We start from the raw sequence: 16,383 nt of genomic DNA, 5'->3' as shown, positions 1-16,383 counted from the left end.
AAATTGAGAATTATCCTCCTGCAATTGGTTGAGCTAACTGTCAATCATTCATACTCGTTTTAGCTGTACCGGTGTCGACACCGGTAGGCGGGATATCCTTTGTTTTCACTTGTAAATGCTCTTCAATCGTCAATAATCCAAAAATATCAGTAATACATCTGAGATTTTCTGTTATAGGGTGGATTAACGAAGACAAACAACAAAAATGACTCTTTAATTGAAGTTTTCCTTTCGTTTTTATCAATATCTGCAGTCTCAGCCTCCGTTGTCACCCCCTCATCCCGGAAGTTGTCAATCGTCTGCTTTCAGGAAGCGGCGCTTCATCATCGTCGTCTTGGTTGTCACGGTTGTATGTAGTCTTCTGAGGTCAAGGGGAGAGAAGCATGGCATCGTTATTTAGTGGGTGTCGAAATATTTGGTTAAAGTGGAATAAACATGTCAGCCCAACATTTGGTAACGTATCTGCCCATATCGTTTTTTTGTCGTAATATTTCCACGAGTTCGAACAGAGAGAATGCTAGCTAGCTATCTTGACTTCTTCAGTATGTTAGCCAATGCTAGCTGTGTTAGCACTTTGACGTCATAGTTCTATTGTTGACCACCAGCTCTTGAGATTTTTGTCGTGCAATAATAGCAACCTTAAATTACCTTTTAAACGAGCTCATGTATGTATAGTTTTGTTTATTAATGCTAGTATTATTTTCTCGCGTTCTCTGTTATGTTTAATTAGAAATGTCATTTAAATCCATTTCTTCACGTCCACATGGCCTACAAATGCCATGCAAGATCTTATAAAAGCACCTTTTAAAAATAGAATCACCCCCAATACCCAAAATAATATTTAAAGAACACATAAATAGTACTTATATAAAATAAATTATTAATTTACTAATCACGCCTATTTAAGACAATAAAATGAACCAGTACTTGGCACAAATTGTTGGCTTACTACAGTTTGGCAGATTTAAGATAGACTTAACATTTGTACTTAATTGTAAAGCCTTTTTTGTTGTCTGGTTGGTGCGCTGCCAGTGTTTAGTATTGTTAACTTGCCAGGACTTTGGCTGAGCCTGAACTGTTTAATAGCCTGGCCACAGTTCCCCAAAGCTGCCTGTAAGTGACATGCTGCAGCTTCTCATTTTGTCAAATCCTTTTATTAAAATATGTTTTTCATGACACTTAATCTGATTCTGATTGCAGTCCCCATACAGTGTTTTATTTAGTTTAACTTATCTTGCAAAAGGCTGAATGACACTTATCACTTTATCACTTAGATTGTTACAACGAAGCAAGAAGTTTATTGCAGGCAGCTACTGCACAGGACTGCACTCCTCCCTGGACTTTCATCTCATCAAAATACCATCTTTCTACATCTTTTGTTTCTTTTCTTCTTTTTTTCCCCCATTCAGTGTCCATGCGCTCAATGGCCTCAAAAACACCAGTTGGTTTTATTGGTTTGGGAAACATGGGAAGTCCCATGGCCAAGAACCTGCTGAAAAATGGGTACCCCATTATTGCTACTGATGTCTTTCCTGAGTCCTGCAAGGAATTGCGGGATCTGGGTGCCCAGGTAACACACAACGTGTAAATGTATCTTAAAGGGGACATATCATGTATTTTGTTGTTGTTATGTGTAATATTTCTACACAAATAGATGTGACATAATTTGGTGGTTTGGTGATGAAACAAACCAGTGATAATCAAATTCAATCTCTGTGGGCGGTCAATTTAAGTGTGGTAACAGTGTTAGTTTCTTACAAACAGCATTCACTTGATTGCGCCGTGGAGCAATTTTAACGTTACAAAATGAACAGGTGTCATAAATTACAGTTATTGATAAATGTTCTTCTTTTTATAGGTCGTGGACTCCCCTGCAGAAGTTGCAGAGAAAGCAGACCGCATTTTCACAATGCTTCCCTCCAGTCCAAATGTCATCGAGGTTTACACAGGCCTCAGTGGCATCCTTAAGTAAGTTTTTTTGGCACGGCCTTGATTAAAATGTCACACCATGAAAAAGAGCGTTTTCTAAATGCGCAAATAAAAAATGTGTTCGGTTTATCGTTAGGAAGGTAAAGAAGGGAACACTTTTGATTGACTCTTCCACCATCGACCCCGCCGTCTCGAAAGAGATGGCGTTAGCTGCGGAGAAGATGGGCGCCGTGTTCTTGGATGCGCCGGTGTCAGGAGGTAAAAGATTTTGCAAAAAGTGTTGGCCCACCACTAGGTTCAATTTGTGTCTTTTATTCACAGCATTAATTTTGACGCTTAAACCATTTAAGTCGGACAGATCCGTTTTGTATTTATTTCATTCAAATTTTGCAAGAAAGACAACGGTACACATAGAATAGAGGCCACTTTTTAAGGATCAAAAATTTATTTTAATGACTTGATTCGTGACACTTCAAGTGGTTGCTTCTATGGTAGTGCTGCCTTTATTTCTCGCTTAACAAGCTGCTCTGGTGTTAAACATAAATGAATGAAAGTAAAGAAGAATCCAATTGCACTTACCACAGTGGTACTCCTGTGACCCCCATTGCCAAGTTCCCGACCTTTCTTACAGTCTTTGTAAATTTAAACCTTTTGAGTTAATACCGCAACATGGGTCGTAATTACTGAGCCAGTCAGGTGCCATCTCAAGGTTTTATTGCTGCATTTGACCGAGAGGTCTTGGAGGCAAGATTGAGGTTTTAAGTCCTCGTTATGTCGGTGCTGTCTGCTCGTGATGGCTCCTTGACAGAGCGCAGGATCGCCAGTCGCTCTTAATGGGCCGAGCCGTGCTGGAGAAGTCCCGCGTCAGAGCTTTTTCATGTTGATGGCGCAGTAATGGCGGGTAACCCATGTTAGTGCCTTTCATGTCGGATAAAGAGGAGAAAAGCTTCCCTCACATGGAGTCGAGGAGAGGAGGGAGATAAGACGAGACGGAGACGCTTCCGCAGTTAAGCTGTCCGTCACATCGTCTTCATCAGACTCGCGCACAAATTCGGATTTCAAGCGTGCCACATTCCGTCGCACCGGTTTGCTATTTAGCCGACTTTCGATTGCACAATGCCGAATTAATCGCGACATACTCTGTTGCCCCCTGCGCTCCCCTTAGAAACATAGACTGGGCCTGTGGCATGTTTACCAGCTGGCGTCTGCAGCAACGAGGGACTGGAGATCAGAGCCTTAAGCCAGATACTCTCCCTTAACACACACACTGTTTACATACTACAGACAGTGAACTGTGTGTGTGTGTGTGCACTCTTCTGTGAAGGTTGTGCTTCTTCCCTGTCTCCCAAATAAGCCTCTTTTACTAGCCTGAGATGACCAATGATTGACCTTCTTCTCCAATGACTCGCGGTGCCAAACATGTCATGCATGTGCCTTTTGCTTAGCATGCTGTTTATCAAGTAGTAATTACACACGCAGTCAACGTTCACAAATGAGATATTACAACAACAAAAATATGTAGCTCATCAACTCCGCTTTTATTAACGGAGTTAATTTAATAGCACACACCAAAATGAGATTTATCTATTCATATTTGTTTATTACATAGGATGTTGTTAATGCCTGTCTATAGGAAATTAATTAATATGCTCTGCTCCTACCAGGAGATGGCACCCTCCCCAAATAGGGTGCACACAGGGTTGTAAACAATAAAAGCTGGGCTCTGTGACAAATTGGCCTTCCCCACAGGGAACCATGCCACAGTAAGCAGAACGTTGCTGTGAATTATACGCTTATGATTATTGTTTAATCCCGCGCATGTTCTTTAAAGGAGGTCCTGAGTTTTAAAGCTTTTGTTGAGTTTTAAAATGGGTGCTGTCAGTCGTGATAGTGACCAAAATGTTTGCGATGTAAACTGTATTGTTCTATTTTAATTCTTTATATATGTAGTTCCAATCAGACATATAATTTAAGTCTGTAATTATACATTTGCCAAAACTAAAATGGTGATACACATGAACCTGTGAAATAGAAGAAGTGCCTCTTCCAATTCAATTTTTTTGGACGGTACTTTGTGATTCAGTGTGACTGTGATGCAAAAAAAAAAAAAGTGCACATAAAAGATTGTGCAGTATATTCACGTTGAGACTGGTTCTCAGCTCTCCTTATCGCTCCTTGTTTCGCACTCTCTGTCAGTAAAACTAAGAGTTGATCCACAACCTAACAAACTGTGGTGTCACAAGCCTAGGGTGTTGGCAGACAATTTACAAAAATAGAAGTTCTGGCTAGCAAGTGGCACGGTCGTTAGCAGTAATCACCCAGAATGCCTGTGTTGGTGCCGATATGCCTACGGTGGTGTGCCACATTGCTAACGCATTACGGCTTTAAAAAGGCCCCAAAACAACTTCATTGTGGGTTTTTTTCTCCAGCGCTGGGAAAGCAACGTTGCTGCGAATGAAAGTGAGAACAGCTGAGCTACTGTTGGACCATTGGCACTCGGGCTGATGCTGCTCATTTGTGAGGTCTTAAAGACCTCCACGAGATAGCTATTTAGGCTGCGTGGCAACGCTGCTCTCATCATATCCACACCGCATCGAATGCGCTTCATCGGTTGCAGCGTATCATTTGCTGACTGTTTGAATGTCATTCTCAAGTATGAAGGAGATTTTTCAAACCAAGGCTGGCACCAGTTTTGTCAATCGTCCATCTTGCCAGTCTACCGTCCTGTGATTGATTTTGGGTCCATTTATAAATTGCAAAAATGTCTCTCAAAACAGTCAAATGAATGTCAGACCACTAATTGGCGTTTGTTATTGCTTGTGCAATGCAAATAATAAACCGCTACTGATTGCAGAAACATTGCTTTAAATATATTGGCTACATTTGGGGAACATTTATTTATTTAATCTTTTAAAATATTTTAATAGGATGGGAACATTTCACCGAATGTTCGGAACTCCATTTCAGCAGAATAATATTTCCCGGAGGACTTTGTGGTCTTTTCTTTGCTGATGTCATGTCGTCCTTCTTTAGATTTGCGACGGAGCCTTGCGATTGGCTGATTTATCCAGGACGTAACCAGCCTCAAGACAAAAGTGAGCTGGCATAAACTCCAGTTTAGTGCTTTAGAGAAATAATGAATGGATAGTTGACGGAAATTTTAATCATTGAATTGATTCTAATATTTATTTTGTACAGGTATGCTTTGCTCTGACCAACACGATTCTCTAATTTGTTGCCACTCAACCGTGTGAACAACAATGTCTGATCAGAGAAAGTACTCAGTCACTCAGGCCAGGTTAATCCAGTCTGAGAATGGGATGAATGAGAAGATGAGTTTCAGAGCCTGGAGGTCGGTTACTGGAGGTTAGTGAGAAGCGGGGGTGCTTTGGTTTGGGGGGGCGTTGCAGTTGCAGTCTGTCATTTTGATGGCTAACCAGTACTAGCGAGACAGCGGCCCAAAGACTTGATTAGCATAACAAGCCTCCCATTGACGGGTTCTGGTGACACGGGAGGGGGCGAGGGAGGGAATGGGAATGGAAGGGTAGTAAAGAGAGTCAGGGTAGCGTCGATGAAGGGGGATGCACTGGAGCCCGTGCTCCAGATGGAGGTAGACTCAGCAGCTGTGGACTGGCTCTCCCTTGCCCTATGTCATCTGTTGTGCATGTTCGTGCGTGCCCGTGTGTGTTTGCGTGCACACGGAACAAAGAGTCAGCTGGTGAATGAGTCATATTAACCAACTCTGTCCGTCAAATGGAACTCAAATGTCACTCACTTAGAGAGGAATTAGCATGATGTTCACTTGAAGGACAGTTGTGATCACAGTCGTGAAAACCTGAGGGTGTGTTTTTGTATTGGTGTCTGCAGACTAATTGCACGCCGTTATTTGCTTGCACTTTTTTTTTTAAAATGAGCCTCATCGGGCGAGCGGAACGATTGATTGCGGATTTCTCCTTCCCACTCCATTCTCTTGTCACCTACCATTGAGCAGCCTCACCCCCGCGGAATTGAACGATTACTGATGGTGATGATGGTAATGATGGCGATGATTATTAAAGTTGGTCTTGTGGTCAATAGACGGGCATTGCAAACTTGCAACGGTTGGCTCCCTAAAATATGAGATCATGCTAAAACTGTATTAGTGTTCTCGTTCCTGAGATTCACATGGAAAATTTAGCATATGATTCAGTTCTCGTGTTTTTTTGCGCTCGTTAACTGGAATTGATAAAGAGTTTCTTCCTAACACTGCAGTGCAGTATTAGCGAAGTTGACAAATAACTCTTGAAAGTGCTTTTTTTTTTATCGTTTTTATGTGTCTGTGTGATATTGGTCGGCACATTTCCTTGAACTGTTTCACTGGATTACTCAATATCCGTTATGGTTTTATGGCGCCTTCTTGGGTTTTTAATTTGTTTGAGAAAGAGATCTTCCCCTGGGTGTAATTATAACAGTGGGCCGCATGAGGCTATGTTGTTGGCCGCTAAACATCCGAACCCCTGCTGGCTTAAAGTGCAGGCAGTAAATTCCAATTGATAGACTCCTGCAAAAAAAAAAAAAAAAAGCCAAACTTAGCTGGAAAAGCTTGGTAGCACGCAGTTGCATTTGTTTACGGCAAGTAGAGCCTTCGTGCAAGCTGTCTTTTTTTTTTTTTGTCTTGAGTTGCAAACAAAAAATTCAGTGACGAGCACTTGATGGCTGCAACAAACTTCAGAAGAAGCGACAGTTTGGTAAATGTAGAACAATACAGGAGAAAAAAAAGCATAGATGTTGCAGTGTTATAACCCATTAAGCAACAGATAGTTTAACTCAAGCGGTGCAGCAACACATGTAGACCTACGATTTAGCAATACTCAGAGGCATTTATAAATTATCCTCTGTGAAACCGGCCAATGTCTGTCTGAGCACTTTTGACTACATTTCTTTTGCACAATTATTTTATTACTATATAGTTTTATAAAACACTGTCCATTCTGTTTTTTGTCCATTATTATTGTCAACTGATTCACCACTTCAAAAGGCGCTTCGAGTGTAAAAGCTTCTAAGGGCTCATGGGTAGCTTTGGTTGTTTGTTGTAATAAAAGCAGTGCTCCTGCACACCGTGCTCATTCCAAACCGGCTTAACCAAAATTGTTTCTCTGATGTCGCTTTGCCTCCGCATGTTTCAACCCTCTGACGTTAATGTTTAATGACGTGCCGCGAAGCATCTGCCCTAATAATGTTTGATCGCTTGCTTGTTAACTTTTGCTGCAGGAGCAGCTCAGATGAAGGAGAGGCGTGTATGCGTGTCGTGGGCTACAAGCACCGCCGCGTGTACACACGTTGCAGTGGATCCCCATCTGTCATACAGCGGCACGAAGCAGCCAATTTCCTTTAAACTCTCAAAGATATATGCACCTTTTCCACTGCTAGGCTTGGCGTGGTTGTACTTGCGATTGAAGCTATTGGCAAAAACAAATATTTGGGTTCCAAGCATGCACAGCTGTTATTGAATGGCTGATATAAACCTTTGATGATCGATCAATGGTCACGGCTAGAAAGGACACATGCTCACGTTAGCATACTAGCTTCGACAGTACATTATTTTAGAGCAGTTAATTTTGATGTATTCTTACTGTGATGCGATCGCATGTGGGAAAGGGGAGACAGAACTTTGCATTCACCAGCTCCACATATTCATAAAGCATTTAAAAGAAACAAAAAAAACAACAACCGCCAATCGAACAAAGTGCTGTAAATGAGAGCAAACATAAACTACAATTACTATGATAATTATTTTGCGTGAAGTAGAAGAGGATCGAAGCTGCCACCGACAGCTTTACGTGCATGGCGTCACTCGCGATTGCTGCAAGCCCCAAGTTTGAATGTAAACAAACAACTACAGTTTTCGAACAGCTGCATCCGTTGACGAGTAACGCGTATGAAAATTAATGTTTCAAATCCAGTGAATAGAATAAGCGCAAAATGAATAAAACTGAGCCAATTTTGTGCCCCCAACGAAGCGTGTTCTAAGAATATTTGAATTAATAATTATTGGAGTCTCCCTAATCATTATTTTTTTTCCATCTTCTCACATTCAACTTTAGTTTACATCCTGCTTACTTCAACACATAATATTGCATCATAATAACAACTTCCTGTCTTGTCGTCGTCTTCTACGCCCTCTCAGCCCAACACACACTCACGCACGTCTTGTTCTCCCCCTAGGGGGCGTCGTGTAGTTGCGCCGTACTAACGATCCGCGACTGTCACTCCCGCTGGGATGGATGAGCCGGTGCACCCAGCTCTCAGGAAGCCTCATTAGGATTCCTCTTTAATCCGTCTCTGACAGAACCGACCCGAGAACGGGACGTACCCTCTGCACACGCACACTGATGCATATGTGCATAATATAATATACACGGTGAAAGTGTATTATCCTGCATGGACGCTACGGAAAGAAAATTGCATTCCCCACACGCACGAACGTGGCATCGGCTGAACTTTACTGTGTGCACATTGAACTGATTCACCGATTCGCCAACACACACAAGCATGCACGATTATTTTTTTTCCCCCCATCCGCATGGATCTTCCATCATTCCTGCATGACCACTGCTGATCGAAATCCTCTACACATCATAACAGCTTATTAGGGTGATTAGTTAATTTGAGAGAAGGAGTGTTGGGAGGTAGGACGAGGGAGATCGTTATTCTCCACTGGGTGATTCCCTATCTCTCTTCTCTCTGTCTTCCTCTTGCTTTCCCGTTAGTGAGTTGTATCGATCGGCACGTCGACGGCGTTATCGATAATCGCCTCTTTAGTTGTCCGCAAACCGTGATCTTTGCTAATTAAGCAGCCGTTGTCGCACTGCCCTTCCGAAGTGTGTGTTTTAGAGTCTGCTGTTTGAAAAAAAATAAAGACTGCGACGTGATTTATTTTTTTTTGTCTTCTTTTTTTCTTTGCCTTATTTTCAACTTCTGTGACCAGTCAACATGTCGTTTGATGACTGTACAATATAAAGTAACATCATCATACATGTGACAGCAACTGTCGATTAATCGTGGGTTGGAATGAAAAGGACGTTTATTTCATTTAGTTTACTCAAGCCTCCTTCCTGTGCTGATAATGTGACTTCAGCTGTTTTGCAGATGCCAATTCCTGTTTAATTATTAACTCTGACATTATTAGGTGTTCAGTATCAACAGGACTTTCATTACAGTTTCACGACGCCCTGAAGAGATTTTTGAAAGTCTCTTTCGACCTTGCTCGGCTTCCCTTCCCTTTCTTTTTGGAAAGCGAAAAGTGCAAACATGCACGATTCAGGAAGCTGCTCAATATTTTGGGCTGCTTTTTGTGTGAATGTGTTTACCAGTAATCTATTGTGTTGGGGGGTGCTCTCTGGGGATTTTTACGAAAGCAAGTAAGGGGTACCGCAAAGCCTGATAGGGTCGAGCCTGCTCTGAAAAGAAGTTATTTTTTCACATTAAGGACTCTGCAGAGACAGGAAGGGATGGGGGGGCGTTTTTGCCTCCCACAACATGGCACGCTCCTTAAGCCATCAGGCATGGGGAGGGATGCCTAATTGAACATGATAAAGTGTAAAGTTAATTACCCCTCACGCATGTCACTGATAGCCCCAAGAGGAGGGGCAGCCTCAGGCACAGCTGCTGTGTGTGTGTTGGATATACATCGACGTGTTTGCGACAGGCAGCGAAAGAGAAGGGGTGACAGGACAAAAGGCAAGCGCTCCCACGAGGGTTGTGCAGTGGATGATTGCAACAATCGGCTTTTAAAGATGCGTCTGTCCCTCTGGTGCGCCGCTACTTAACACGCCGGTCCCGCCGTGGGTCGAACACGAGCGCAAAGTGCAAAGCCCGACTGACCTTTTGAAAGCAAGTCAAGTGTTTGATGGAGGAAACGCTTTTAAGAAAACTGGATTTGATTTTTATTAATGAAACAAATCATTTTTGGAACCGTTCGAGTCCTGCTGCGGGAAATGAAAACGGTTGTTTTAGAGAGAATGATTATTATAAAAAAAAAATAATAATAATTCGAGAAATATTGACTATATATTTACTTTCAGTTAGCAAGTTTTTTTTAATCCAATCTCTCAGTACTTCTTCTCATGTGGTGTGTGTTGAGGTGTCGGAGCCGCCAGCTTGGCCAAGCTGACCTTCATGGTGGGTGGCGCCGAGGCGGAGTACAACGCTGCACAGGAGCTGCTCACCTGCATGGGAGCCAACGTTATCTACTGCGGTGAAGTTGGCACCGGACAGGTAAAAACTCACTGACGTGACCACCCAGGTACATTTAAACCTGCACGGTGAAGTAGCCACGGTTCCACTTTATGTGTACTTTTGCATTTCTTTCCTAATCCTCTGAAGGCTGCAAAGATCTGCAACAACATGCTGCTGGCCATCGGGATGATTGGAACCGCAGAGACCATGAACCTCGGCATCAGGTCAGCTCATTCCGACCCTCTGAGTAAACCTTAGTCGTCGCGTAGCCGTGGTATTATTTACTGCTTCTGCCCGGATTTTGAAATGTTCAGTTTATGAAAGTGCAAAAGAGGTCAGCGTGGCCCCCAAGTATCTGTGAGAGAGATGGATGAGGGGGGTGGAGTCGCTGGCTCTGATTTACATCTGCTGATTGAGCTTTCACCAAGATCCCGTCAATGGACACTACTTAAATTAGAGGTCATTTTAGTTATTTAATAATAGGTTTAAACAGAACTTTTCTCATACAGAAACCCAAAATAATCTTCATCAATTAGATGCGTGTAATTACGGTTGCAGGGTGAGGCCTCACTTTTTCTCAGATCATAAGCGTAAATTACCAACCTTCCAAATAATACTTATCTCCTTTTGTCAGGCTACTTCCTGCGTTCACAGCGTTAATATTAGGTGTGGTTATGGGTTTTGACGACTTAAATGCCATAGTGCACCTGGTTTTGATGCGCGTGCACAAATGTGCGCACGGGCCAAGCGCAGCTGTGCCGGTGCGACTGATTTATCATTGCGGAGACAGAAGAGGAAAATTGGCATGAGCCCTTGCACATAAATTCCCTCGCTCGGCCACTGAAATATGGAGGCATTAAAGGCGCAACATGGATTTACACATCGCGGCGTTGCACAAACACACGCGTGCACACCGCCCCAGTTATACGCTGACACACTGAAGCCTGTGACTTTTACCAAATCACCGTGCGCGTTATAACGGTGAAGTAAAATCTCACAAGGAGTACCTGTGATATTCTTGTTAGGTTTTCAGCTTCGACCCAAGTTCATTTGAAATTGTGACCACTCCCACGGTCCACTTTGATTTGTCAAAGGTTTGTCAAAATATTTTGAACGGTTTAGAAAGATCCCATTCCTTATAGGGTGGACTCATTGTCCTGACACACACACACACACACTCGCACGCACGCACGCTGACATTCTAAAATGTTATCATGCAAGACTTGGCTAATAAAGCCGCCTTTTCTAAAAACAATTGTGTCTTCTTACCTGTCCACATGGGAACAACCGCACCATTTTAACTCACACACACACACACACACACACAGAGTTCTTTTCATGAAGCTAATTTGTTGATCTCAGATGGAAGCTCGGCCCGTCTCCACCAGAGCATGACGTTCTGAGAGTGCAAGGAATCGCCGCGCATGACAATTAAAAGCGCACACACACACACAAGCTGTCTTTCTTCCTTCTTCTCTTCCCTCGTCCCTATTTGTGTAACCTTATTTTATTCTGTCCTTTTAATCCCTTCCACTCTCCTTTGCCTCATTTGTGCCTGCTGTAATTTCTGCATGCAGTCAAGCAGTCAGTAAAAGGGGCGGGCCAAGAGGGGGGTGAAGACTGCAGAAAAATAGTAGGAAAGTGGCACAACTGTGATTTTTAATGATGTACACGAACATGAAAGGAGAGGATTTATAGCTTAGCACTTCTGCCTTGCATACACAGTGCAGGTGATTTGAAAAGGTCATGACTGCAGACTGCCATTTTTAGCAAAGAGGAATTAAATCTTCTTCTCATTGCTGCATGAGTGAATTGATTAGCGCTTCTAAATGTGCTTGTTGCCTCTATAAATGAAAGAGTTGACGCTTGTGTGTGCGCTCATTCCCTCTTAAGTGTAATAACAAACAGGAGTCGGGCTCTCTTGTGGCGTCGCATGAGGATGAGGAGCTAATTGCGGTGGAGCAGACGTCGGTGCTGCAAATGAACTCCGCCTGCTAGCGCATAAACACCCTCTCATCTCGCTTCCGTCGCATCTCCGGCAGCGTATTTCTTTCATCGGCACAGCAACACGTTTGTGTCGCCGCCTGCGACTATGCGTGTCCGTGACAATCTTGTTAAAGCGTGACATGTCGCCTCAGCCACGCAAATTACCGCGGGCCACGAACACCTCCACAGCGGCGGCTAACAACCGTGGCCGTTTGAGCGGCAATGTGGCCGCGTGTGATGGGAGCAGGAGTGGAAATTCATTGATTTATCGTTAACACGGGACAACAGCTCGCCGTCAGCGTCTCCGCTCGCCATAACAAATGATCCGCACGTTCGGACGCGCTTTATTGTGCGCCCAGCACCGTAACCTTTTCAGCTGCTGACCCAGAACGCAGGGAGGGGCCGCCATGTATGTGTGTGCATTCAGGGGGGGAGATGGTGAAAGTGGAGGGGGAGGGAGGGGTGATGTCAAACATATGTCCCCTTCAGTCCTCAGACAGGGGACGTGTCAGCCACAGGAGATGTGGAGGAGGGAAAAAAAATGTGGCTGAAAAAGCCATCAGGAACGAGAGATCCACTGATGTCACATTTCCAAAACCGACAGAGAGACGTTGAGCGCATGTAAATGCAACCCATCCTTAATTAGTTAGTAGACGGCTAATAAAAAGCTGTGCTGTTGTCGTAATGGCAGAATGAGAGCCAAGTGAAGGGAGGGCGGCTGTAAGCAGCTATGATGGTTTAACAGTCATATTGAGAGCAGAGGCGAGTTACAGGCCTGTAAGTAACGCTGGGCATTCATTCGCTACACAAGCAGATTAGACCAGCGACAGACGCCGGAGTTACACCCTCTCCTCGCGCCGTGCCAACCGCGTCTCCCTTTCCTCGCCAGCGTCCATTCACGTGCATAATCGTAAGCCGGAGGTAGAAAAGCGCTCAGCGACGGTGAGCTTTATGGCTCCCCCCGTGCTGCTTAAACCACTTCACCTCCTCCTCTTCCACTTCTTTTTTTTTCAGGAAGGAGGGATGATGAAGAATAGACGTGCCGCTAAACGTCAATACTGCATTAGGCAGCATTACAAAACCTTCAGCCATTAACGCTGAGGAATGGCCGCAGCCGGGCGTAGGGTTCAACGGGGGTCATACGCTGCCCCGCACCCATTTTTCTCCATGTTTTACTTGCGCCCTGCCACACTCCGCCTCCACAGGATTGTTCCTTGAATGGCTCCATGGAAAGAATGAATGGAATATACAAAAATGTCATCGGATGTGCTGGAAGAAAATCTCTGGATCTTAATTTAATGTATCTTAAGCAATTAAGAAGCTCCAAAAATATAAAATGACACAGAAATTGTACACTTGAATAAAAAATTAAATAATAATAAAAAATAATAACAGTCAAGTCTACCAACTTCTAACCCTAATTTGAATGTACTTTTAATCCTCACCTCTTTGTTAAAAGCATTGAATAAAAGGGAAATCATGTTTAGTCGAAAATTAACTCTTTGTCTTGTCCCTCTAGACTGGGTTTGGACCCCAAACTTCTGGCCAAGATCCTCAATATGTCCTCAGGTCGCTGCTGGTCCAGCGACACATACAATCCTGTTCCCGGTGTCATGGAGGGAGTCCCTTCTGCCAACAACTATCAGGGAGGCTTTGGAACCACGTTAATGGCCAAGGTAAAATGTGACCCGTCACGTGGGAAAGGAGAGCCACATTGTACGTAAACTGCAATGGCGTCAGTATTTTCTACACTTTTTACGTTTTACATTTATTGTGTTGAAATTGTGTTTTTCAGTTCCGGTGTATTCACCGATTCATCCATTTTGTAGTTAATCAAATGCTAGTCGGATGCTTGTGACACCCTTGGTCCTACTTCCTCTCCATTCTGCTTCATGCGCGCTTTACTGTGTTACATTTTATTTTTACTACTTAGCTCATTCGTGAAGCTCTCGCAATATAGTGGGAGTACTCGGTTTTTGTGTGTGCACATGTATGAGCCCGGCTACCTCAATCACAGTCACCAGCTGACACATTTAAGGCTTTAACACGTCTGCTGGCTTGGTCTATTTGATGGTCCATATGCTCCTTACAAAGAGCTTCTGTGGTCCAATTGTCCAGTTGCCATATCCATAACGTGTAGGGTAAAACCTACGTGGGTCACCATTCAATGCAGGAAAACCTTGAATGTACTTTTTGCTTCAATTCCATCAAATGCCTCCTACTCTCCCTCATGGTGTCTCTATCCAGGATCTTGGCTTGGCCCAAAACACAGCCACCAACACCAAGACGCCGATTCCGCTTGGTTCCCTTGCTCACCAGATCTTCAGGATCATGGGAGCCCGCGGCTACGCCAACAAGGACTTCTCATCCGTCTTCCAGTTCCTGCGAGAGGAGGAAGGACAGTAAGCAGAAGACACACACTTAAGTACAACCTCACACCCAACGCCCCTTGTACCAAAATGCTCAGGAGAAACTAGACTCTTGCCCTTAGGCAGCTCTAAAGTCCAATTAGTAAGCAACGTTTACACTCGTTGTCATTGTCCGAGTTGCCAGGAAATGGTAAAACTAGCCTCAAACCGGTTTTGGAATACCAAAGGTACCGACGGATATAGTTCAGGTTTACATGTTACCATATTTTTTCCTCAGGATGATCATAACAATTGTTGGTTTTGGTTTTTACTTCAAACTTTTTCTCTACTACTTTAAGTCGCTGCTAAGTGATTAGACCTAATTGCGCATGGTGAAATATTGTGAGATTTCGATTCGGGCACAGTGTACAATGCTCAGGGGGGCGGGGGGTTGATGTTACACAATCTACTTGAATTTACCTCTATGCCACTGAAGTATTATTCCTCGTCAATCACTGTTTCGGTTGAATACTGTTCACTGTGAAATATGCTCGACCTCTGCTTGTTTTCTTTTGTCCATTCTCAATTTTTATTCACGTCACAAGCAAGGACCGGTTCGTTCATAGCTGCTAAAAGCAAATGTACATATTGTATATTTCATTTTGTTGTAGTGTTTAGAAAACTATTGAAGACCTCAGCGACTTTTTGTCCAAATAATTGTCTACATTTTGTCTTTGCCCTGAAGAACCTCACACGTTGGACCTAAAATGTTCATTAAACTGTGTTCTGTGTACTTTGGGTTTTATTGGTGTATGAGTGTTTTGCAATGTTAATGCCTATTCTTAAAAAAATAATAATACAGTACGAATAAAATGATCAGCAAAAAAAAAATGTACCTTGACCGTTGCACGCGGCACGATGACCAAATGGGCGTCATAAACAACTGGTTGACGGTTGCGTTCTTTGGTTTGTGACTCACTGTATTAAACCCCCCTCCCTAACTTAGGAGGCAAAATAACTCTTAAATTAGACGACATTAATGCTTTAATTCTGGGGTGTGCAAACTTTTTGATTGGTGGGACACAATGGGTTCTAAAATTTGACAGAGGGGACGAACCAGGAGCAGATGGATGGAGTGTTTTGGTAACCTCACCTCATTGGAGAAAAAAAATACATTTAATTTTAAATGAAAATGAACAAAAGCAAGACGACAAAATATCTGTGTTTGACTCGCCACAGAAAATAAAACATTAACAACGTTTATTCATTAGATTTTTTCTCAAGTTTGGCGGGCCCGATTCAAACGTTTCCCGGGCCGCATGTGGCCCCCGGGCTGTAGTTTGCCCACGCCTGCTTTAAATGATCTACTTTGCAAATAAGACAATGGCTTTGAGTCTCGCGATTCGCCTCTTGTCTATGAGGCAGCTGATTCATATTCAGCCTGCTGAAATTTGCTTGTTTTATAGCTGGCTGGTGAGTCGGCGGTTTCCTCATTAAAGGACACATGAAAGCAGGCCGTAAAGGAGTCGCGGCGAGACTGACTTGAGCAGTGACGTCGGAAGGGGACGCGACTGAGCCCCGAGTCAGAAAGCGTCTCAACAGACACACTGCATTGTGGCGTGGCCGCCATTGTGCTCAAATCCAATCAGACGTTTCAGTAACAGTTGGTTACTGTTGATTGATAAAAAATAACCTTCACCATGCAGAATTGAGAGTTTCTCTCACTTTTTTTACTGCACATTTTCAGAAAAAAAGAAATGCCATTCCTCTAAAGTGCATTTTTACATTAATGTTGCCTTCAAACAGGCAAAATGCCATTTGCAAAAGTTGCATCAATTTCGGTTTATGTTACAATCGACCCTGTTTTAGAACGTTTTAAGACGTTGAAGTTAATAACCTATTT

General features: G+C 43.4%; 1 protein-coding gene across 1 annotated transcript; it reads left to right on the top strand.

The window, feature by feature from the left end:
* The first annotated feature begins 74 nt into the window (after window positions 1–74).
* On the top strand, window positions 75–15,273 carry hibadha (3-hydroxyisobutyrate dehydrogenase a). The gene is made up of 8 exons (XM_088319205.1): window positions 75–453; window positions 1,410–1,570; window positions 1,859–1,968; window positions 2,066–2,187; window positions 10,052–10,185; window positions 10,294–10,370; window positions 13,652–13,808; window positions 14,380–15,273. Exons 1-8 carry the CDS (start codon window positions 384–386, stop codon window positions 14,536–14,538), a joined length of 990 nt encoding a protein of 329 aa, XP_088175331.1. The 5' UTR covers window positions 75–383; the 3' UTR covers window positions 14,539–15,273.
* Window positions 15,274–16,383: the final 1,110 nt, after the last annotated feature.

The sequence above is a fragment of the Idiotropiscis lumnitzeri genome, chromosome 16 (genome assembly GCF_059441095.1).
Source record: "Idiotropiscis lumnitzeri isolate Australia: NSW breed Sydney's pygmy pipehorse chromosome 16, RoL_Ilum_1.0, whole genome shotgun sequence".
NCBI lineage: Eukaryota > Metazoa > Chordata > Actinopteri > Syngnathiformes > Syngnathidae > Idiotropiscis > Idiotropiscis lumnitzeri.
This window is presented reverse-complemented; position numbering and strand designations above follow the sequence as displayed.

Excerpts from the sequence above, each read along its gene's own strand:
- hibadha (XM_088319205.1), top strand. The coding sequence starts at position 384 with ATGGCATCGTTATTTAGTGGGTGTCGAAATATTTGGTTAAAGTGGAAT. Across the intron at positions 1,571-1,858 it reads TGCGGGATCTGGGTGCCCAG|GTCGTGGACTCCCCTGCAGA; the intron begins GTAACACACAAC and ends TTCTTTTTATAG. Across the intron at positions 10,186-10,293 it reads GTGAAGTTGGCACCGGACAG|GCTGCAAAGATCTGCAACAA; the intron begins GTAAAAACTCAC and ends AATCCTCTGAAG.